Raw genomic sequence first — 17742 nt, 5'->3', positions numbered from 1 at the left:
GCGGGTAAGGTCAGCCCCCACACCGGTTCAGGTGTAGGCCTGGGGAAGGCAATATGGTTCTTACCATACCTATTGGGCAAAGGAAGAGACTGACAGACAACTGGGCTCCAAGGCTCCTCAAGGTCACACTGACGGTCAAGGCCTGCGCTCCCGTGTTTCATAGCAAGACTGAAGAGCGCTCGACTGCTGAGTGTAAAACTGTGCGTGCCAAGATGGGACCGGAGTCCCTGTGCCTGGGTGCAGCACACGGGCGGCAGATCGCAGAGCTGGCATCGTCCTGTGTGGCAGCTGGGCTGGGAACTGGCAGGGCGTGGAGTCCTCTCAGAGGCCAGCCCTCCTGGGCCCAGGAGCAGGATGGGGCAATTTCACTGTTGTCACAAAAATGGACCGGGTGCTCAGAGGCGTGTCACAGCAGACAACCAACCAGCTTCACACCGGCGTCTAAGTCCGTCCTCACAGCGCGGCTGGGACGCAGGTGTTATTACCCTCTCTTGGCGAAGCCGCTCGTTACGGATCCTAAACTCCGCGTACTGCAAAGCAAGGGCTCTGAGTCCCTGCCCCTCCGCCCAAACCCAACAGCTAGACTTTCACGAGTGTAGACCACGGCGGGAAAGGATTCTGGAGGACGCATTTCAGGTCAGCGGGGAGAGCTGGGCACCGACGGGCGAAGCGATCGCGCCAGGCTGCTCGCCCGCGGGTGGCGGGGCTGGAGGGGAAGCACACGCTCCCCCCCACCCCCAACTCCGTCCCGGTTTCCCCCCCTGCAGTGCGGGCGGCGGAGCGGCGGGGGCGGGGCGGCGGCCGGGGGCCCGGGCTTTCCGGGGGCGGTCCCTGGCGGCCGCGCATTCCAGAGCCGCCGAGCGCAGCCCCGGGGCCCAGCCGCGCGTCCCGCCCGCTCCCGCGCGCTCCCGCCGCCGCGGGCTCCGAGGGCCGGGCACGTGCCGCGCCGAGACCCCGGGGCCCGGCCGCCGCCCCTACGAGGCCGGCCCGGCCCCGACCCTCCCGCCGACCCGGCGCGATCTGGCCGCGACGGGGGCCGCGGGCTTTCTTTCCAAGCAGCTCTGAGGATCGCGGGGTGAGTGGGGCCATCGGGTGGCGCGCGTGGGGCCCCGTTCTCGTGCGGTCCCTGCCCCAGCGCCCTCCGAACTGTCCTCCTTTCTTTCTGCTCTCTTCTCCCGCAGTGCTTCCCCGTCGTCGCTTGGGCGATCCCCTGTTCTGCCGCTCTCAGCCCCCGAGTTCCAGCCACCGTCTCCGCGGATCCGGGGCCCCCGGGGCGCCGCCGCTCGGTGGGGTGGGGGGGTGAGCCCAGCGCCGCGCCAGGCGGCTTCTCTCAAAGCCCCGCGGAGGAGGCTTGGAGTGGGGTGGGTTCCCCTGGTCCGTCCCCAGCAATGTCACCGTCCTATCTCGCAGCCTTGTTTCTCCATCGCTGAAATGGAGAACACATCCTTTGTGTACAGAAATCGAAGAGGAAAGGGGGGGTGGGCAAAGTATCTTGGAGCGAAGCCTTCCTTCCAAGCTCGCTCCTCCACCTCCTCCTCCTTCTTAGGACTTGGTTGTCCGGTTGTCTGTTCTCTTCCACCCCTTCTGGCCCCCCTCCACAGATTCCTTGAGGGAAGAGACGGTCTCTCCATGCCTTGTTTCTGAAGCATCCTCAGTACTTGGCCCAGGGCCTGGCAAATAGGCGCTCGATACGGTTTATTAAGTGGGAGAATGAGAGGCGTAAACCATAAAAACCTGTACAACTGTGGAAGGTTGTGATTTTGAGTGACCAGGCTGGACCCCTCTTCCTGAAGCTCTACCCTTTCTTGGCTCCTGAGGGCTCTGGAGTCTCCCATTTCGCCGTAGATTCCCCAGAGCTCTGCTGCAAATATCAGAGATTCCTTGAACATCTGTTATGATCTGTGGTACCACTGCAGTGGGTAAACGGGAAGGCTTGCAAATGCCCCAAGGGGGTTGGGAGTGGGGGGCGGGAAGTTCTTTGGAAGTCAGGAAGGACAGTTCTTTGGAAGTCAGAAGACACTCTGAGTTACTTGATGAGGCATTTTCCCCGTCTGGACCTCACCCTTCCCATCTGTAAAACGGAGAAGTGGGGGGATGGGACAGATGGACGACTACAGCTGAGCATCTGGCGGAGCGGGAGATGCTCTTCGCGTGTTATGCAGGCCGCCCAGCAGTCCCATGAGCACGTGCAGGACAGCCCAGCTGAGCTTCAGGACAGCATGTACTTCTTCAGTAGCAACCGAAAAACTTGAGCAGAAGCACTTCTCCGCTCCAGCAGGGACCTCCTGTTTCCAGCTGTCCTGGGTATGAGTCATGCCATGAAGGCTACAAGTCCTGCTCTGTCAAAGTTTCCAGAGTGACTTCGCAGGACGTCAGGACTGTGGGCTCCACTGCATGAAAGGTCTGGGGATTCCCCGCCCCTGGCATAGCCTAAGAGCCGCTGAGCTGCGGTGAGATGTTTGAGACATAAACCAAATTAGAGACTCGGGGGACCCAGTGTGGTTGGGTCACATACCAGGCCCAGAGGTGACAGACCAAGGGGGTAGACAGGCAGTCACAGTCGCAGTTGGTTTCCTAGCCGTATTCTGATCGTTCTATGAAAAAGTGTGCTTCTGTTTCTTCTCTGTGGTTTAAAATGTACAGGGGCGTCTGGGTGGATCAGCAGGTTAAGTGTCTGACTTGATTTCGGCTCAGGTCTTGGTCTTAAGTTTGTGGGATTGACCCCTGAGCTGTCAGTGCAGAGCCTGCTTGGGATTCCCTCTCTCCTCTGTCTCTCTGCCCGTCCCCTGTGCGCACTCTCTCTCTCTCCCTCTCTCCCAAAAATAAATAAATGCTTAAAAAATATATACAGATAAATGAAATGTGTCCAAGGAGAGAGGATCTTTATCTTGGTTGATTTTACACTGCCACTATTGGCAGTAGTATCAAAGATAGACGCCTGTACTCATGCTCACAGTTTATAGGAGTAAATGTTAGTATTTACCACATCCTGCAAGCATCCGCCCTGATGGGCCAGGCAAGCCGAATGATGTAATAATAATCATACTTGACATTTATTGAGTGCTGACTATGAGCCAAGTGTTATTGTAAGCATTTTACGTGTTAATTCATTTAGTCTTTACCACGATCCTATGAGGTAGGGACTATTGTTATATTCATTTTGCAGTTGAGACTGAGGTCCAAGGAGGGTAAGCAACTCACCCATGATCCCAAGAAGTGGTGCAGCCGCGGTTTGGACTCAGGTGGTTTGGTTCCAGGGTCTAACCTTTGAACCTCATTGGAATAGGGGGCAGGGATTTGCATTTAGGTCTTGCTTCTGTCATTTACGTGCAGGGCCTCTAAGGGATGTTAAGTGAGAAGTGAACAGGCACTGCACTAGTAAATCGCCCGGGCCCCTAGTATCCTTCCAACCCATCTGGGAACTATAATGGTGTATGTCAAGGAGAAAAGGCTAAGAGTTAGGTAGCCAGGAAGGGGAACAGACCAGGACTATAACTGGCTAGCATACTGGACAATAGCAAACCAGATTCACCAACTACACTGTGTGCTTTTACATGGCTTAGTTGTAAATACATCCAGTTTCCTTATTTTGTTGATTTGGCCTCCGATCTGATTTGGCAGATTGGGCATGTGAATTGCTGGTGACCGACTACATAGGATCCGAAAAAATAAAATGGAGGAGGAAGAAGAAAAGACAGAGAAAATTAAACTGGGATCCCCAAGTTGATTTCAAGCAGTTGTGACACACATCTGACATACCTGTCACTGCTCCAAATCCCTTGCCCCAGGCCGACATTGATAATCAAGACTTTGCACCTAATCCCTGCAAGACTAATGAATCCTTAACTCCGTGCTCTGGCCAGCTTCCACCAACTGATCATGGAGCTTTTTTCTTGCTCTCCCAGATTTTCCACTTCATTCCTCTGGGGAAATGGCCAAGGAAGTAACCAATGGCAAAACAAGATACCTTTTTTTTTTTTTGAAGATACTTTTTTTTTTTAACTTTAAAGATTCATCTTCTCCATCCTTTGCTCCTTTCTATTTTCCCCAAAATGGTCTTCAACCCAAGAGCATCCTGGACCTGGGGTGGAGCTCTGGAGGAGGTAGGATGTCAGGAGAGCAGAGTGAGACTTTGAGAGCTGGCCAGACCCTTGCAGATGACCTTGACCCACCCTTTCCATCAACTGACAGGAAAAGGAGCCCCAGTTTGAAGGAGGAACTTAGGACTACACAATGAGTCCATTTTCTAACACTGTAACAAATGACCACTAATTTAGTGGCTTCAAAAAAGCAAATTTACTGTATTACATACAGGTCAGAAGCTGGTATGGGTCTTTCTAGAAGAAAATCAAGGCATCATTAGGCTGTGTCTCTTTGTGGAGTCTTTAGGGAAGGATCAGTCCCCTGCTTATTTGAGTTGTTGGCAGAATTCAGTTCCTGTGGGTGAAGAACCAAGGTCACTGCTGCCTTGATGGTTTTCAGCTGGGGGCCATTCCCTGCTTCTAGAGGCCACTGCACTCCTTGGCTCATAGCCTGCTTCCACAGTCTTCAGAGTAAGCAACGGTGTCAAGTGCTTCTCGTGCCATTTATCTCTGACCTTTCTGCTTTCTTCTTCTCTTTTAAGGACTCTTTTAAGGACTGGGCACACGGTGGTCCAGGATACGCTCTCCACCTCAAAGCCTTTTAACCACATATGCAAAGTCCCTTTGCCTCTGTTTTCATGACTCTGAGTCATGCTTCCTTTTTCATAGTCACGGTTCCAGGGTACCTTTGAGGTGCCATTATTCTGCCTGCTGTACACACTGAAGCCCATTTTGGGAGAGTGCCTTGTTCCCAGTTCACATAGCTTGGCGGTGGATTCAGACCACTCTGGTGCCCTTGAAGCTCTGTCATTAATCTCCCAGCCCCCACCAGCCCACCCCATGTCCTTTGTCAGTGCAGCACAGAGCAGGGACTTAGTCACTGGCAAATAACCATGATGGATGGGGGAGGCTTAAGCAGGATGCTGTGGATTTGGCCTGGGCTTCTCTGCTGGCTCCCACTTGGTTTCTAAGACTCTGTGATTGGCTGGGTCAGTTGGGTACGTGCAGTCTTGAATAGCTCTGGCTGCTTTCTGATCTCGTTGAAATATCCTGTTGTTTTTCCATTTTTCCAGCCACGGAAGAGCAGATAAAAACTCAGGCAGGGAACGAGTCTTTAGATTGTTAAGAATTTTGATGGAGAATGAAGCCAATTGGGATAGCATAAGAATAGAGCACTCCTCAGGGAACCTTGGATCATTGGGGAAAGTCCTCTGATTTGATTCCTTTCACATTTTTGATAGTCACATGTTCTGCCCATTCCTTCTTCTGGCCCCTCTCTTTGGAGCAAAGGCCCCTGGTGAGATGGACTGGGTTGATAAATGCTTGAGACTGTTACAGAGGAGAGGAGAGCTGTCTCTACGGGTGAATGTGAGGCTGGGGTGGGCTCACTGGAGGAGGCATGGGAAACCCTCTCCCCTTTTATCAGCTCTCTGTCCTCTTCTGAGAACAGAGAAAGAAAGGTTCATACTGTGGACAGCCACTCCCCTACCCCTACAGTCACCTCAGTGCCCAGCTTTGGAGCGCAGGGAACCTGATCTTGAATTGGAGCTCCCCAGCCTGAGCAAGTCAGCAGGAGGGAATCCGAGAGAACGCAATTCTGAGTTCTCCAGTCTGTCCGTATTCATTCCTTCACCGATCTTAGATTTATTGGGCACTTACTGTGTACCAGGGCCTGTGATAGGTGCTGACGGTACAGCCGTGCACAAGAGACGAGGCTTCTGCTCTCCTTGTGCCTGCGTTTGAGTGAGCAAGGTTGGCCCATAAAAGCAAACAACCAAACAAGCAAGCTAGTTTTCAACTGAAAAGTGGACAGTAAAACAAGATCAGAGCTAGAGAATGGCTGCTAGATGAGGGTGCATCTGGAATGGCTTTTCCAAAGAGGGGACATTGAAGTTGAGATAATGGACACTGTTTTCTCTGTCTGGCCTAAGTGCTCCGTTCTTCTTGGACATCACACCAGCTCCTCCTGAGGGGAGGGCCTCAGGACGGGGTCTCCTGAGCCCAGTGATGCTGGTAAGCGCCCACGTCTACTCTCTGGGAACTGTCGGCCTCATTGTTCACATTTGGCCCCTTGCCTGAAGAGATGGCCCCAGCGTCAGTGGCTCAGAGCTGGGTCTCGCTGCCCCCTCTCTGGCCTCTGTGCTCAGAGCTGTCTGCTCAGAGCTCTGACAGGGCTGGCCAAACGCCACACCTGCAGGAAGCCACCTGCCTCCCTCTGCCTTCTCCCTCACTTTGGGATAATTAAGCTTGCCTGCCAGCAGGAAGTCATTTCTTTTATTGCCTTCTTCCTCAGTGAACTCCTTGGTGGTAAAACCGGTTGGATAACCGCTGGCAATCCCTCAAATGTGGACTCAGATGTACAGGGCACACTTTTCCTGTGGAAGTTCAAAGCTGGGACAGACTATCAAAAGAATTTGCATACGAAACTATCACTGTGGCTTCTTAGATCAGCCTCAGAGCAGTCATGATGCCCAAACTAATGGTGGGGCCTCTGAACTCTCTTTTGAATTTAGGAGCTAATGCGGTGTGCCCTGGCTCCTTTTAACGTGTACAAAGCCCCTTACTGTGTATCAGGCTTTGTCCGAAATAAGTGCGTTATGTGCATTAGCTCATTCACATCCCACGGCATCCCAGTGAGGTAGCATCTACCATTAGTTATGACTATTCCCATCTTACAAATGAAATGGAAGCTTATAAAGGTGAAGCCTCTTGCCAAAACCGCTAGGACTACCTATGCTCCCAACACACCACGGATTTATCACCTCCAGGCTTTGTTGATGTATCTGTTCTTTTCATCCTGCCTTTCTCTTTATTTCTTCCTTTTGAGCACCTACTTCTCTTCAAAGCCCACATCAAAGTCCCCCTCTTTGTAAAATGTTCTCTTTGACTCGGACAAAAACAAAGGAATGAAGATGAATTTTTTTTTTCTGAGCATCTGTTGTTTCAGGACTATATACACATGGTCTCGCTTTATCCCCATGAAAGCAGGCTGCAGTACAGTGCTTCTGGTGTCCCTATTTAAAAGGTGAGAAGACCGAAGCTTAGAGATTGGAAATAACTTGTCCAAAGTCACACCTCTAATGGGGATGGAAAGCAGGATTCAAATCAAGATTGTCTCAACTGTCTATTTTTCTTTCCACTTCTTCCTCTTCTCCATAAGCATGTGGTTTGTACCTTCAAGGTAGTAAGCCCTGCACTGTCTTATATGGCAATTAGCAATGATAAGTAATTATCTTTTTCCTGCAGAAGACAGTGAGCTTCTTATGGGCAAACATCTCCATCTCTGCACGCACTCCTCGATGCCAAGTGTTAATCACAGCACCATCAGTGTTTATTGAATTGCTACACCACCAGTTTCAGGGTTGGACTGGAGGAATCCATCAGGTTAATAAACCATGCTGTTGGTTGATTTTAAAAAAATCATTAATGTGGATTAAGCATCTGTCATCTTTGTTGATAAAGTGAAGACATGCACCAAGTCAGGGATGCTAACAAATTCTAACTGAAGACGAGGAGGCTATTTGCTTAGGTCAGTGAGTCCCTACAGCCAGGAGTTATTAATCATGGAATGAATATTTGTGGAGTGCCTGTTGTGTGTCAGAACACTGCCAAGTACTGTGTCAGATTCTCTCATGGAATTCTTGTAACCCTACAAGGGATACTATTATTTGCCCTTTTTTTTTTTTTTTCCCAGCTGAGTAAATGGAAGCATTGGGAAGTTTAACTGATCCAGGGTAGATGAGCTAGAAGGTGGTGGAGCCAATTCAATCCAACTGGCCTCTGAGCCTGGGCTCCTAACACTGTAGCGGGAGTGTTAGGAAGCAAGAATTCCCTGATGATTCCAAGTTTTCCCTCCATTCCAATGAGATCCCATCGCCCTACCAGAATCTGGAAGCTTGGGACCCTGTTGATTTAAGAAATGTGTATTCAGTACCCATACCACGGGGTAGAGAAGGGAATGGAAGAGAATGAGCTGTGCTGGGTAAAATTAGTGCTGGGGCAGAGCTGGGAATCCCAACACATCGTGCAGTCCTTCATCCCATATGCACAGGGCTTTCTCCCACGTTGATGGGATCTCCCACAACAAGATTCCAGTACCTCACCCTCTCTTCCCTGATGCTCTCATGGTGAGGAATACACACGTTACAGGCTTAGCCATTACTTTCCTCACTTGCTTAATTTGCATCTGGATCTTGAATCAAAGGGATGGAATGCAAAGGGCGGAACTGCATTCACTGGCAGTTCTGACTAGACTTGTTTTTGGTTGGAGTGTGTGTGTTTGTGTTTGTGTGTGTGTGTGTCCCTGGAAAACCATCTCACCTGCCTCACCTACTGTGATGTTGCCTAGGGCTCTGGGCCTCAAGGCCCCTCATGGCTTTTACACAGTGAAAAGTTAGAATCAAGGAGCCTGGCTGGCTGTCATTTTTCTTACATATATATATATGATATATATATTATATATCATATATGTGATATATATGATATATTATATATCATATATGTGATATATATGATATATTATATATCATATATATTATATGTAATATGTATTACTCTTATATAATATATTAAATATTAATTTATTATTATATTAAACATATTAATATATAAAATTATTCCCAGAGGAAATAATTTAAATGTTAACTTTTTATATTTAATTAGTTTTGGTACTTTCTATTTCATTTTTTTTTAAATGTTTTATTTATTTCTAGGAGAGAGAGAGAGAGACAGCATGAGCAGGAGAGGGTCAGAGAGAGAGGGTCACAGACTGAAACAGGCTCCAGGCTCTGAGCTGGCAGTCAGCACAGAGCCCGACGTGGGGCTCGAACCCACGAACCGCGAGATCATGACCTAAGCGAAAGTCGCACGCTTAACCGACTAAGCCACCCAGGCACCCCTGGTACTTTCTATTTAGTACCATTAGATGGTATTTCTTTTGTATCCTTTAACCTTTCTAAATCCCCATGTGTCTCTTATGAAGAATATATATTTATACACATTTTTAATTTTTATGTATACTCCAATAGTTTTGTTGGTTTAAGTTTAAATTTCCTATCTTGCTATGTACTTTCTATACGTCCCACCTATTCTGTGTTTTTCCTCCTTCCCTTGTTTTCTTTGGAAGTTATGTACTCTTTTACTACTTTTAAATGGTTACCCTAGAGATTACAATATACATCCTTGACTTAACAAAGTATAATGTTATTTGGTTCTTCTGCTCTTTCCCAGACAATGCAAGGAAGTCAGAATACTTTAGTTTTATTTTTTCTGCTATATATTTGCTATTTTTTTTAATTAAAAACATTTTTTAATGTTTATTTATTTCTGAGAGAGACACAAAGCATAAGCAGGGGAGGGGCAGAGAGAGAGGAAGACACAGAATCTGAAGCAGGTTCCAGGCTGTGTGCTGTCAGCACAGAGCCCGACACAGGACTCGAACCCACTAGCTGTGAGATCATGACTTGAGCTGAAGTCAGACACTTAACTGACTGAGCCACCCAGGTGCCCCTATATATTTGCTATTGTTATTGTACATTTCAATTCTGTGGGAGTTTTTGTCTGTAAATGCCTCATTTCACCTTAATTCTTGGCAGTTATTTTTGTTCAGTGCTTTAAAGATAACACTCTGCTGTTTTCTACATTCCATTGTTTCTGTTGAAAAGGTAGATGTCAGTCTAATTGGTTTTCATATGAAGATTGTCTTCTTTCTCTTTACCTGTGGTTTTCAGAAGATTTACTGGAAAGTGATTAACTATGAGTTTCATTTTATTTATCCTGTAAGGCTTCCATAGTTTGCAAATTGCGTCGTTCATCAACTTTGGGAAATTCTGTTATTACAGAATTTGTTTTTTTTTTTTTCTTTCTGATCTATCCTCTAGTTCACTAATTCTTTTTTCACCTATGTCTCATCTGCTGTTAATCCCATTTGTTGAATTTTTATTTCTGTTATGGATTTTTCGGTACTAGTATTTCTGTTCAGTTCTTTTTAAAAAAAGTCTGTTGTCTTCTTTCCTATAATTTTCAGATCTCTGTCAAAATTCTGAGTCTCCTTGAACATAGTAAGCAAGGTTATTTGAGTGTGCCTGATGGACAAGTCTATTATCTGGAACCCTTGTAGATCTTTCTTATTGTCTGTTGTTTCTGATTGTTCTGTTCTTGTCATCTTGCCTTTTTTCCATTCCTGCTTAAATTTGGTTATGCCTTAGACATTATATTTCAATTAAAAAAAACTTGAAGCCTATTGTGATGTTATCTCCTCTAGAGAGGATGTCGGTCTGCTGCTGCCCAGCACCCAGAGGCACTAGCAATGGGAAATAACCTTAATTCAATTTCAGGGACTGTGATGATTCAAACCTGGGTTGCAGTCTCTGGGGTCGGCATACTTCTGGTTTGCCCTTAGCACCAAGAATGCTTTTTGAAGTTCAACCTCAAAATGCAGGATTTTTGTTCTCCCTGTCTAGGCAGTCTTGGATCCCTGAGTCTGTCAGAAACAATGCTTAGTCTCTATCCTCCACTAGGGGAAATGCTGCTTCAAATGCCAAGCTCACCTCCCTGGATTTCTCTCTGTTCCCAGATCTTAGGCTGGTAATTCCTCATTATTTGTTACTTCTTAGTGCCTTCAGGCAGATTTTTCTTTGGGTGGGGGGCAGTTTTTCCAATTGTCCTCAGTTAAAGGTCAAAATGATCTAGTTTGCCATTACCAGAAGTGGCAGTCCTGATCTTTTATTGTTTGCGTATCTCTAAGTCCAGAATGCCTTAGGCCCAAAGCAAGGAGTCTGACCTGGACTTAGGAGAGAGCTCCATGCTCTTATTCCTGGGTCCAAGTGGCGGCTTTGGAGGTGAATACAGAGTCAGGAAGCCCGAGATTGAATCCCATTTACTTTTCTTTATGAATCACTAGCCAGTTAACCTCTCTTGGCTTTCGTTTCCTCATCTGTAAAATAGCATATCCCGCACAGGATCATTGTGAAGGTTAAATAAGTTAATGTGTGGGACAAGTCCCCACACAGTACTTAGCAGTTGTATTTGTTAAACAAATGCTGGCTTGTGTGATCCTGTATTTGAGGAAATAAGAGGAAAGGTACTGAACTTCTCTGTGCTTCTTGGAAGTAAATTTTGTCTTCTGAGTAAATAACAGTGATTCCTAAGAGAATATCTTGTATATAGAAGTACACAATGAATGAATAAGTGAGTGAATGAATGAATGAACATCCTGGACAGTTACTTGTCTTGATGGTGCTCAACCCAAACCAATATTGCCTTGAGAGCAATAGAGAGGTGAGAACCACTTGCTGGGGAGTGAGTCTCATGATTGAAAAGTGGATAGATAAAGCACAGATTAGTCACCTTGAATTTAGTTGTTCTAAAACTATGGACTTGCAGATTTTGATTTAGGAAACTTATAGATGTTTTGTTGGAACTAGAAAATTTGCCATATGATGGAATTGACTGGAACAATGATTCTTTGTTTTTTCTCTTTCCCAAAAGATTTTCAGTTGCCTTGTGCAAACTGGCCTCTCACTGGGCTGGTGGGGTAGGGCCCGGGTGGCATCAGTGGCTGGGGATATGAGTGACTTCTTGGCTTGTCAGCTCCGGGTGGTGTTAATGCAGTTTCTTAGACAAACTTCTACTGAACATATGTCAATGTTTATTTATTCATTTAATGAGGTAAATAGCAGATAAAGTATGCCAATTTAAAATGACAGGAGTGTAGGCTTAACTGCTGTTTTACTTCCCATGGGCATAAAAGCATCACATTTTTATCTGTGATAAGGTTAAATTTGTGACATGAATGGTTTGGGCCACAGTCTGATATAACTCATTAATAAGAAACAACAAATAGTATATCTTCAAAGTAAATGATAAGCAGATTGATCTGCGGTTATTAATTAGACATACCAAGAAACAGGGTTTTATACACTCACAAGGAGCCATGCACCCGGATGCCAGATAAAGGTCAAACAGAAGTCAGCTAGCAGAAGCTTGGAGCCCTGCTTTTTCTCAAGCCAATTCTTCCAGCGTGCCATTAAAGATGCTGAACATATGGTTTGCATATTTCTTATTTGCGGGACAAAGTTTTTCTTTCGCAGTGGGGAGAGGTAGAAGCAACCCAAAGCCCTGTTCCATGGGAAGGAACAGCCCATCGGGGATACATGTTTGAAGACCAGGAAGCTTGAAACAGGGAAGGAGAGTTCCCTGTGTCCTCTGACACCTAGCCAAGTTCATGGCCAGCCTTAGAGCCCTGGAACAAGCAGCTCTGGGAGGGCCCTTGGAGAATATCACAACCTGTGGTTTCCAGATTGTGTTTTGAGGAGCCCAAAGGGTCAAGGGAATGCTGAACAGCTGTGCTGTAGCAAGTGAACACACAGTGCTAAACAGGGATACCAAAAAAGTAGCTGGGAAAATGAGTTTTATGTGTATGCTTTAGTATTGCTTTTAATTTGAGTTGTATGTATGAAGGGGATGGGCACTCTAATCTCTAGTGCTTAGGGTCTCTAAGGATATTTATCCAGCCTCATGGGCTGGGTGGGACCCCAAAACCCTGGTCTAGTCCCTCCTTGGCATTCTAGAGCAGCTCTGCTTTTATCTGTTTTTGTAATCAGGATTTAAATCATATCATGTGTGAAAGAGTAATATTGGTACAGTCTTGAGTACAGGTTACAGAAAAAGTTTCATTCGTTCATCTACTTGTTCTCTCCTGTTTTTTGTGTTGGTTAGGCAGTGACTTGATCCGATTTATGTCTTTGAATGAGATTATTCTGGAAGAGTATGGGGTTGAAGGTGGGGAAAGATCCATGGACCTCAGTTTTGCCATCCGTGAAATACTGCTGGCTGTAGCTTCCATGATTCGTAGTTGTGAATGAGCCCTGAAGCCTGGATTCCTGTAAATGACAGTTTTCCCTTATGAGAAACAGCCAGGGAGATTATTCCTGGCATTTGGAGTCACAGAAACTGTTTGATGTTAATGGGTTTACGAGAAAGGGCTTTCATGGGGTTCCTTTGGCTCAGGGCAAGCTAGCTGTTGATGTAATCAAGATACCACAAAGAATGATTTCTGCCGCCTCCATCCCTCCTTAACAGTGTGTGTCTCCTGTGATTCATGCTTCTGTGCCTTGGACTTGGGAGAAAGTAACCACATTTCCAAGGCTGAGGCAGGGCCAGCCTGTGCCTCTCCCTCCTTGGCAGGCCCCAGCCTGATAATCCTGATGTCCTGAGGGAGCCTTGCCAGAGGCTTCTCCTTCATCCCAGACCTTACCCAGGTCTGGTACTGGAGAGCATCGGAACAGCCTTAGAGATCGGTGGGTTCAGGGTTCCCAAACCTGGGTGCATATTGGGAAAAAAGGGCCCCGCCTGTCCTCTCTTGAGTCTAATTCAGTAAGTCTGTAATGGGAGCCAGAAATTAGTGTTTTTTTATACCGTCCTAAGGTGATTCTCACTTAGCTTGGTATTGGGCACTTGGTAACCACTGATCTAGGCTCCTGCTTGAATTTCATTGGACTTGAAAAATTTTAATACAGAGAACTATAAAGAAAAAAGTCCATTTCCCTCTCAATCCAGTGGACTTAAGAAAATCAAATGTAAGACATGCTCATATTGAGAATATTCAAACAGCCTGAAAACTTGAAGAATGAAAAGCAAAAGCTTCTCCCACTCCTGGTCCAGCCCCCTGGTAATCACTATTAACACTTTCTTTGGATTCTGCTCGTAAATGGTTTTACATTTATGTATCACCACCTGTCCATCTACTCAATGCTACAAAATCCGAGCCAGAGGAATAATCCTATACACATTATTCTGCACTTTACTTTTTTTTTTCTACTTAAAATAGTCAGAACTCACCATAGATCATCATTCTTTTTAATAATAACTATTAAATAAGTTAATATTTGTAACACACTCGGAACAATGCTTGGTGAGTTGCAAGCCCTACATGTTTGTTAGATGACTGAATGAAAACCGCTGTGTGGTATTCTACTATATGGATATATTCTATTTTACTGTTTCTGGACACTTGTTGCATTAGTTGCCTTAACAAACAATGCAGAAGTGAACGTCCTTGTGTGTATATCTTGGGGACTCTGCCTTGGGTATGGCAATCAGTACCCTTCTTAGAGGGGCAATAGTGGGCACGGAGCCAAAGGCCTTAGAAAGGAAAAGTTATTGATTAGGAGAAAGCAGGAACTTGGACTGGAAGTGGAAATTTTGCCTGGGACCTAGAATCACAGAAATGATAGATCTCAGATCTAGAAGGAACCATAGGAGAGCGTTTGTCCCAGCCTGGGCCATCTGGGCAGGGACTGCGTGACATCTATGGTTCCCAAGTTGGATGCTGAGCCTTGGGGAGCCACAATGAACTCTCCGGAAAGGTATATGCACGGGGGCTGCAGGGTCTTTAAGATTCTAGACAGGCATGTTGATATTTGACACCTCTCAGACGCTGTGCAAACGACCAGCTCAAGATAGTGTCTCATTTAACGTTAACCTTACTGCATTCCCTTCGGCAATGTTGTATTTTGTGAAGCAGTTTTTGACCGTTGCCATGATGCAGCAAGTACCGCTCACACCTGAATGTGGAATGGGACATGGCATTGTGGACTCTGGCTCCAGAGTCTGAAATGTTGTGCAGCGCCTAACCACTGCCCACCTCCCATGAATAAGTAGCTGGCTAAGAATGAAATAAAACTATTTTTTCCTTTCCATTTGTGTGTACAGTGTTTTTCAAACAGCTACTAATTTGTTAGGATATAAATGCTTATTACTAAGGTGTTTGGACCTGACTATGTACTAAATGGGACTGCTAGGTACTTCTTTTGGCCTGGAGAACTGTGAAAAAATTACTTAAGGGTGCTGGGAGTTGAAAAAGTTTTGGGAACAACTGATTTACATCCTGTCCATCAGAACACTTTTAGCTGTAAGCGAGAGAAGCCAAACTGACTCCGGTTTAAAGCAGGGAATTATTCGCTTTTGGGGTGTGTGTGTGTGTGTGTGTGTGTGTATGTGTGTGTGGTGTGTGGTGTGTGGTGTGTGTCCGGGGTTGCAGAGGGCATCTGAGTGCGCTGGGTTCAGGTCCTGAGGGCCTCATTTCTCCTTCCATCTCTAAGACAGGCTCTCTACATGTGGGTGACACAGCCCCCCTCTTTCCTTTCCAGACTCACATCCTTTTGGTTTAGCAATCCCCAGCAGAAAGAATCATCTTTCCCAATAGCTTGTGCACAAAAGCCCTAGGAGGACTTTGGCTGACCTGGCCTGGGCCATCCCTGAGTTGAGGCTATGATTTGTGATGGCCAAACCTAGATCACGTGTCTGCCCCTGTGCTCAGGGGAGCACCCTAACTAAACCACACTGAATAGGTAGGTTCTCACAGAAAAGATCAGGTTTCCTTAACAGGAGAACAGGAGAAGGCATTTTAACAAATGGGACAGACTGGTGGTGTGACAGTTTATCAGTTAAACATGGTTCTGGAGTCCCACCCATCTAGTTTCACTTCCTTGGGCAAATTAACTATATTTACATCTGTAAAGGCTTTAGAATTGTCATCTGTAAAATGGAAATAACTGGTGATAAAGTCCAAGAAATAAAAGACCACAGTAATAGTCCCCATCACATGGAGTTTGTGGTTGAAGGGAGGACTCAGTTAATACACATAAAATGCCCAGCGCTGAGCCTGGCACAGAGGAAGCACTTGGTAAATGAGGCCACTATTATTATTATTATTATTGATCAGATTACCTTAATGAGCACACAGCTGGTAAGTGACCCAAGCTTCTGACTCCTGGGGAGGGTACAAAATAGTGATTTCCTCTTTCCTGTCTGTTGCAGAGTGAAGCAGCATGGATGCCGTCAGTCAGGTCCCCATGGAGGCTGTGCTCCCCAAGCACATCCTGGATATCTGGGTCATTGTCCTTATCATCCTGGCCACCATTGTCATCATGACCTCCTTGTTGCTGTGCCCGGCCACTGCGGTCATTATCTATCGCATGCGGACTCATCCTGTCCTCAATGGGGCTGTCTGAGAATCTCCCAAGAGGGGCAGTGAGGGATGTGGGCAGTGCCCCCTCCCCCAGCCTCTTCCTTCTCAGAAAAGCGATGGACAGGCTTTGCTGTGTGGACTCCGGAGCTTGATATGTGAGAGGAGATCTGAGTTCTTGTTTGGATTTTGCCACTGGCCAGCTCTGTGAGTTCAGTCAAGGGACCTGTGGGTTCCGGGTTCCCTTTAAATGGGGATCATGATCCCTGCCCTTCCTACCTCATGGGGTTGTAAGAACCAATGACTCGGTGGGGGTGAAAGCTGTTTGTGGTTGTGAGCAGCAAAGCCACTGCGGATATACAGGTGTTGCTGCTGAATGCTGAGAAGCTTTGAAGAACCAAACAACCTAATTACTGATGGTGGCCTTCAAGGTGGTGAGGGAGATACTGGGGAAAGAGCAGCCTTTGCCAGTGCCCCTCAGGTCAAACCAAGCAAAGGCACCCTATCCTCATCGCAAGGGGCCAGCAGCACTTGGCTCAGAGCATTTTCTTTGCAGTGCCCCTCCCTCGAGTCATGTAACTTGGAGGGAATTGAGCATGGCAAGGGGAGGGAGATGGGTCGAACTTCCCAGGACCTCTGTGCCAGAATGTCTACAATCAGGAGAAGGGCTCTGCCATTTCTTGGTAACACCAAGGGACCTGGGGTGACGGGCTTCTTTCTGCATTGGAGTCTCATCGCTTTGATAGTTGAGCAATGTGGGAAGACACAGGGTGGCTGAGTCCTCCGACCAGCTTTCACGATTTCCAGCCCCCACCTCCTCATGTGGCCCACACTTGAGGACCGTCCCCCCCACCCCAGCACCTGCTATCATCAGCTCCGTGGTATAAAGTGCACATCCTTCCTTCCCTCCCACCAGCACTGCAGCCAATCTAAGCTGTAGATTTTAAGAGATGTTCCTGGGACTTTTGTAACTAACTTAAAACAACGAGGGTTATTTTAGATGCTATAATCTATATTTATGTAGAAAGATTTCTGGACCGCTCAAGCTCTTTGACCAAGATCAGGAACATCTTGGGATTTATTAAATTATGTAATAGCACAGACATCAGAATATTGTGTGGAAGTAATGCTTTTACTTTGGTCTGATTTCATTGATGTACACAACCAATTTCCAATAAAGTGCTAGAATGAGCGTGTCTTTGGTCTTTCTTTAGATAGCACTTGTTAAACTCAGGAACTCAGGTAAAAGGGCTCCACTGAATTTATGGGCCGTAGAGACCATTTGAATGTAAGAACTGAAAAGGGAAAGAGGAGAATCCACTCAACTTCCAGGGTTCTAGCTTTAGCAAGTGGGTAGTTGTGCAGTTTACATAGACATAGGATGCAGGGGGAAGAACCAGCTTTGTATGTAAGTGATGGGTTTCAGATTAGACACGTTGAGTTTGTGCTTCAGTCGGACATGTTCAGGATGCAACTGGAATCCTGGGTCTGTCCTTTGGGAAAGATTTTATGGCTGGAGTTAAGCTTTGGGGGAGTATCTCGGCACATTGCGGTGGATATACCACACAAGTGGACAGGACCACCCAGGCAGAGTACACAGACTGGGGGCAGTGAGGCGCTAAATGCGGAATTTGGCAGGCACCACACAGGAGTGGAAGGGGGCTGGGAGGTGAGGGGAAGACAAAACAGGGG

At 46.7% G+C, this 17742-nt stretch overlaps 1 protein-coding gene across 2 annotated transcripts; it reads left to right on the top strand.

Moving 5' to 3' along the window:
• The first annotated feature begins 348 nt into the window (after positions 1 to 348).
• On the top strand, positions 349 to 17242 carry SMIM3 (small integral membrane protein 3). Of its 2 annotated transcripts, none has more exons than XM_039239509.1 (2): positions 349 to 636; positions 15903 to 17242. In XM_039239509.1, exon 2 carries the CDS (start codon positions 15914 to 15916, stop codon positions 16094 to 16096), a length of 183 nt encoding a protein of 60 aa, XP_039095440.1. In that variant the 5' UTR covers positions 349 to 636; positions 15903 to 15913; the 3' UTR covers positions 16097 to 17242. The 2 variants fall into 2 exon arrangements, with proteins under 2 accessions (XP_039095440.1, XP_039095441.1); XM_039239510.1 differs by lacking the exon at positions 349 to 636 and adding an exon at positions 862 to 1075.
• Positions 17243 to 17742: the final 500 nt, after the last annotated feature.

The sequence above is a fragment of the Hyaena hyaena genome, unplaced genomic scaffold (assembly GCF_003009895.1).
Source record: "Hyaena hyaena isolate Hyena2069 unplaced genomic scaffold, ASM300989v1 scaffold_157, whole genome shotgun sequence".
Taxonomy (NCBI): domain Eukaryota; kingdom Metazoa; phylum Chordata; class Mammalia; order Carnivora; family Hyaenidae; genus Hyaena; species Hyaena hyaena.
The sequence above is the reverse complement of the archived record's forward strand: the minus strand, read 5'-3'. Positions and strand labels throughout refer to the sequence as shown.